Genomic DNA, 6,595 nt, shown 5'->3' with positions numbered 1-6,595 from the left:
CACAGGCCACTCCCGGGAAGCGCGCTGCTGTTCCGCCTCACAGACGGACTGACTGACGGACGGACGCACGGACGGACGGAGTGTGTCCTCTCTTCGGCTGCTGTCTGTCCTCTCCGTCTCTCGGTGTGTGTGTCTCTGCTCGTCCGGTCCAGGCTCGGGGTGGAGGTGGAGGAGGCATGTAGCAGCGGATCCACGGTGGAGCGGAGCAGCATGTAGCAGCAGCACCTGGAGCGCCGCGCCGCGCACATCGCCTCCTCCTCCGTCTCTGCTCTCCTCTCCTGTCCTCTCCTCTCCTGGAGCGGTCACTTCTCCTCACGGGGAGGAAAGCGTCGCCTCCCTCGCACGGATTTTCGGGGATTTGTTTCGGGGTGGGTGGGGGGATTTATTTGTTTTATTTTTTTTTTTAGAGGAGTGTTTTGTGTGTGTGTTCCTCCCCGCCGCTCTGCACCTCTCGGTCGATGGTCGTTGAGGAAGCTTCCATCTTGAGTCCCGTTCACATCGAGAGCACCATGGCGAGCGACTCCCCTGCGCGGAGTCTGGACGAGATAGACCTGTCTGCACTACGGGTAAATAACGTCCCCCTTACGGCTCTGTGCACGCGCATGAGCTGCCTGTGTGTGTGTGTGTGCGTGCGTGCGTGCGCGAGTGTGTGAGCACCTGTCCACCCCCCCTTCTCCTCTCCTCTCCTCTCCTCTCCTCTCCTCTCCGCGTCTCCCTGCGCCTTCATCTGGCTCTGGTGGTGTGCGTGCGCGTGCATGTGTGTGCATGTGTGTGCATGTGTGTGTGGGCTGTAGTGATTGAGGACATCAGGTCGGTTAACACTCCTGTTGTTTGTTGTCTTGTTGATGTTTTTTTCTTAATAATTGGGACGTGATGTGATGAGGCCCTGAGCTGCTGCTGCTGCTGCTGCTGTGCGCGTGCGTGCGCCATCACCGCGCGCGTGCGTCAGACACTGGCATAATAGAGGCCGCTGTCTGTCTGTACTATGTGGGGCAGATGTTAAGCTGCCTGCTCACTGACAGATTCACAGCACACACACACACTGACAGACACACACACACACACACACACACACAGGCTACAGATGCACGCACGCACGCACACACACACACACACACACACACACACCGTGAATAAAGCGATGATAACCGCAACAGGAGCGAGTTCCGCCATTTCGTGATGTTGTGGCGACAGCAGCATTGCATCGCACTGTGGCTGTTTGTGGGGATGCGCGCGCGCACGTGCGCGAGGGTAGGAGCTGTGCAGAGGGAGACAGTGCAGGAATGTGTGTGTGTGTGTTAACGTGTGTGTTAGTGTGTGTGAAGGAACACAGTGATAATACATTCAGAGAAATATCAACTCAGAGTGTCTTTTGGATCAAAGGTGCTCGAGATGAACTGCAGAACTACACGTGTGTGACGTGTGTGTGTGTGTGTGTGTGTGTGTATGTGTGTGTGTGTGTGTGTGAGGCCTTGGGTTGAGACAGTTACTTTAAACGTATTACAGTTACTAATTAATTACCTGCTAACAGTCAGCTGTCAGTAATTAAAACCAGTCATAATAAAACAAAAATAATGTAACTTTCTGTTACTTTTGGGCAGTGGTGGAAAGAGTACTGAAAATCTGTACTCAAGTACAAGTTCTGTTACATTGCTTTAGTATTACTCAACAAGTAAAACTACTGGTGTTAGAAATATACTTAAGTAAAATTACAAAGTATTTGTCTCCAAAACTACTCAGAGGTTTAGTTTTTAACAGGTGATGTTTAATGCCCCCTTTGTTCTGCTCAGTGCTCACAGACACCTTCCCAAACAAGGGCTGCAAATGTTGTGCTTTTTCCTTAAATATTCATGAATATACTTTTGATTGGTTAATTGATCGGTTAATGATCAATCATCATCATCCTTACTCCAAAGGTGTGCTGCTGCAGGGTTTAGTTTTGTCTTTCCTTTGCATGTCGCTGTTTCATTGATCCATTTGTGATCAGATCGCCTGATTGGCTACTAAAATGCAGATTAAAGTAAAGTATTTAACCCAATTGATTAATAAATTACAACATTTTTTTACTACTCTGAGTGTTTTCTTACTTTTAGACTTGTATAAATTAAAATTTCACTTTAAACCACAGGGAACATCTCTAGTAGTAGTAGTTGTAGCAGTATTGACAGGTTAGCTTAGCTTGCTAACTTGATATCTGTATAGCTAACATTAACCGTTTTTCTGTGAAGCTTAAGTCAGTGGTTGTTATATGTAGCGGCCATTATCGGTTGTTCTGCGTTTGCGGTTGGTCTTACGTGTAAATTTGTCTTTAATTTAGATGTTGAGTTGTTGGATGATGACAGCATTTTCACAGCTGATGGAGTAACTGTCACTGTACTGTGATGCTGTTCCTCTTTTCTGATTTAAAGACAAAACAGTGATGCAATTTCCACCCAGTGAATCATTTTTCAGTAGATAGTGAATTGGGAACTGTAGCTTAGCTGGTTTTAATGTGTGAACTGTGCACGGTGGTATTGTTCTTTACGTTAAAATTTATTTTACAATTGTAATCCTACTAATAATCCACAATTTTTTTGTACACAATTGTCCTGGAATACAGTTACTATCTGTATCCTAATTACATAATCCCATAACATGTAATCTGTTACTCTCTGAGGCCTCTGTGATATTCTGCACAGCTCCTGTCTCTGCTCTCCACCTTTCTCCTGCTGCTTATGCAACACATTTGTACCTGCAGAGCAACTATCAAGTCTGGACATGATCGACCGCGTGGGACTGCATGTCTGTGTGTGTGTGTGTGTGTGTGTGTGTGTGTGTGTGTGTTACATGGAGACACACACTGACAGAGAGACAGACAGACAGACAGAAGGATCAGAATAGATTCTTGTAAAAAAAAATGAGAATCCTCGCTCTCTCCCTTAGTGGCATGACGACTAGAAAATTAGGTCACCCAGGACGGAGCAGAGAGAGCTGGGGGGAAACATTTCAACGTGACGTAAAGCCTGTCGCAGGCACGCACACACACGCACACACACACACACACACACACACACACACACACACACACACACACACACACACACACACACACTTCCTGTTTCTGCAGCACATCAGCTCCCAGATGATCTCCTTTGATGGGCTCCTCATGCAGTTTGACCCATCTTCACCTTCCTTATTTACCTCCTCCTCTTCTTGCCGTATCTCCCATCATCCTCCACACTGACACAGAGTCTGCTCTGCTGTACAACATGCCAGAGACAAGGTCATGTTCCTCTGATAGCTCTGGTCAGGGACAGTTTCAGCAGCTGTTAGAGAGTCTTGACAGAGCTACACGGAGGTCATGTCCTTCATATTCTTTGTTAACATTATTCAGACAAAATGCAATTCATTCAAGAAGGAAAACCCGTTTATTTCAAACCTTTGTTTCTAGTTTCGTCCACGAGTTTTGGTCCCAGCTTTCCTGCTCAGATGTTGGTATGTGGCGACATCTCCAGAACAGTCCAGGTCGGGTCAGGAACACGAGCCGTGAAACGATCAGACAGCTTGTAAACAAAATAACCGTCACATTATTCAAACCGCTGATGTGGAAATGTCGGATGACATGTCGAAAGAACAAGCTGTTTTCTGGCATAACCCTGCCCTCAACACCCAAAATGTCTGTTAGAATCATCTGCTGCATACAAAAACTACTGCAGCAGCAGAAAAGATGAATCACAAACTCAGAAATTATTTTTTTCTCTTCCAAATAAGTACAAAAAAAAAACTTGTTGCTGTCACCAGAAAATGACACCATCAAGGATTTGCGTAAGAGCCTAAAAACCTCTGATTCTTATGACTGTTGCAGATAATAAAACATTGACTCAGTTCATTGAGACATACATGCATGACTTTTGCGCGGGGGACTGTTATGATTCATGGAAGCAACGATGATCGATCAGATTTGCGGAAAAGTTGCGGTGATCGGACAAAATTGCAAGGTCGTGCAGAACTGACAGGGATTGGTTGAATTTGTGTTACGTGTTGCAAATGTGACATCACAACTTCCTGGAGGGACTGCTGCACTCACACAGTCTCATTGTCATGTTTTTGAGTCCAGACTTGTGTATTTGTGTGTCTGCTAGCAAGTCACAGGTGGCCTTTTGTTACATTTGCATCAGATCCTGCCATCCCCTTTTCTTCTTTGTTGGTGTTTTTCTCCTGTGTGTGGTCCTACAGTTTGTGAGGGATGTATCGGGCACGTGCAGGTGTGTGTGTTTGTAGTTGTGTGTCTGTGTTTGTGTGTGTGCACATGAGGCGCGGTCTTCCAGGATCAGATGCGCTTCTGTTTGACCTTGAGTGAAAAAGAACACTGCTTTTTAAGCTAATCCCCTTCAGGAGGCTCCACTGTAATAGTCCATAACGCTTTCCTGGGGCCTACTGTACACACACACACACACACACACACACACACACACACACACACACACACACACACACGAATACCAAACACACACAGGTATGCTTAAAGATCTAGATCTGTGTTTTGGGAGGTTTATTGAATTTTAATCAGCTGGCAGATAAGATTATCTGCTGTGTGTTTGTGTGTGGCTGCGTGTGTGTGTTTTACCTGTATGTGTGTGTGTGAATTCACCTGCTAGCCTTCACCCGTCCACTGTTATCTTGTGTCTGGGTTTCTGCGGTCATTGTCAGTGGTCACACTCTGAATTATACTCCGTTTACAGATGTTAATGTCAGATTTTGAGACTCAAACTCAACACACTTTAACTTTGTGCAGGTACAGACAAAAGACATATCCTGTTTTGTGTGCCTCTGACTTTGTGTTTTTCTTTTCGCTGCGGTATCATAAGAGATATGGAGTAAAGGTGTTCTGTTCAGGATGGGGGACGATTATTTCTCTGCTTACCGAGCAGCCTTGATGACACACTGGTGATGGACACACAATCGGTGTTGAATTCAGACATGTGGTGCGTTGTGTGTTTTTATATTTAATTAGGTAATAAGAGGTGGGAAAATGTCCTCACCATGTGGAAGGACAGAACATGATAAACATTCATGTAACCGCTGAAAACAAGTCTAATGTTATCATTATTATTTTAATTGTGGTGGAAAGACGCGATAATTTGGTAGCAGATGTTGAAAAATGGTACATTTTAGTGTTTTACAGATATTAACACCGGGAAAATCTCGTCACCATAGATACTGATTATTGACATTATTTGTTTTTAGTGATATTAATGTTTATATGACGAGAAATAGTTTGAAGTTTTGAGAAATATTTGCCTTCATACTGAGGTTCAGTATCTGCTTTCTAACTATGAAACTACAGCCAGCAGCTGGGTAGCTTAGCTTAGCTTGCAGACAGGAAACAGGAAACCGCTTGCCTGGCTGTGCAAGGGTAAAAAATGTCAACTTTCCAGCACATCTAAAGCCAAAACAAAACTGTTAATACGCTTAATGTTTCCCTTTTAGCAGCCTTTAACAGAAAAGTCCAGACACTGAAAAAAGTTCAAGTTGAATTTTAGTGAAATAAAGGTCAGGGTGACAGCACCAGCATTTTTATTTTCCCTGCACAAATCATATTAACTTAACTTTGTTTCAGTCTAACCTGTCGATTCCAATATATTATTATATTAAGATCTCGTAAGATCTCATAGGAAATGTGATTTCATGTGGAAGCAGACTGGAGACTGGCGCGGTCCAACAGTTTGCTGAAGTAAAACTTTGCAGTGAGAAAAACAGAAGTAGAAGTTTAACGAGTCCGGATGAGGAAATGTTTGAGGAGACGCATCAACACAGGTTGTTTATTCTTCAGTGAGAACAGGAGGTGAGATTTTAACTGTCAGTCTGTGAACAGCAGTCTGCTGCTGGCTAACATTAGCATGAAGAGCTGAAAGTTCACCGTTGTTCAGTAACACCATCAGCTGCTCCGTCTCCTTGTAGACTGACTGTCTTCTGTTTATCTTGTTCTTGGATTCTGTTGCTGACACCGACTTCATGTGTCTGAGTGTGTTTGGCTGTGGTGAATGCTGTTGTGGCCGTGATGTCACTGTCTGTGTCGCTGCACACTTGACGTGACCATCGTGCGCAGCCTGTGTGTGAATATGACCGGTACAAAATTGGATATGTGACACTGACTGGCTGTTCACCGGTCAGCGCCGGTCACACTGGTCCCGGTCTCTCACCTGCCAATCAGTGCATCCCTGGTCAATATGACTCAGACTACAAATGCCAACCAGAACGCCTCTGATACAGGGTTGAACGATTTTGAAAAAACATTTTATTCCGATTATTTTGACTGATATTGCAATTGCAACATTAAAAGGGATGCTAAATTTTACATCATTATTCTCATTTTCGTTTTAAACATATTATGGTGTGATTTCTGCAAGGAACTGTACCAAACAGAGATGTTTTCTTAAGTCTGTAAAACATGATGTGCAGGACATTTCTGCAGCACGATGATGTTTCATTTAAAATGGTAGTTTGACACACGATTGCGACTTTGATCAGATTTCAAGAGTCTGAATTTGTGTGCAGAAATCTGTTTATAGAGATAAAGGTAATGTAAGCTAACCAGCTGCTGGCTTCATATTTA

At 44.3% G+C, this 6,595-nt stretch overlaps 1 protein-coding gene across 10 annotated transcripts in view; it reads left to right on the top strand.

The window, feature by feature from the left end:
* The window catches only part of tnikb (TRAF2 and NCK interacting kinase b), a 55,977-nt gene continuing 49,382 nt past the window's right edge, over positions 1–6,595 (top strand). For 6 of the 10 annotated variants that reach the window (XM_084747751.1, XM_084747750.1, XM_084747749.1 and 3 more), the window contains exon 1: positions 2–566. In XM_084747751.1, the coding sequence (XP_084603877.1) occupies positions 459–566 (108 nt within the window). In that variant the 5' untranslated portion in view covers positions 2–458. Of the gene's footprint in view, positions 567–6,595 lie in introns of all 10 variants that reach the window. The other 4 variants (XM_084747745.1, XM_084747744.1, XM_084747743.1 and 1 more) reach the window with 2 other exon arrangements.

This window comes from Lutjanus erythropterus, chromosome 21 (assembly GCF_056507025.1).
Source record: "Lutjanus erythropterus isolate fLutEry1 chromosome 21, fLutEry1.hap2, whole genome shotgun sequence".
Taxonomy (NCBI): Eukaryota; Metazoa; Chordata; class Actinopteri; order Lutjaniformes; family Lutjanidae; genus Lutjanus; species Lutjanus erythropterus.
Note: the sequence above shows the minus strand (reverse complement) of the source record. Positions and strands in the feature narration are given on the sequence as shown.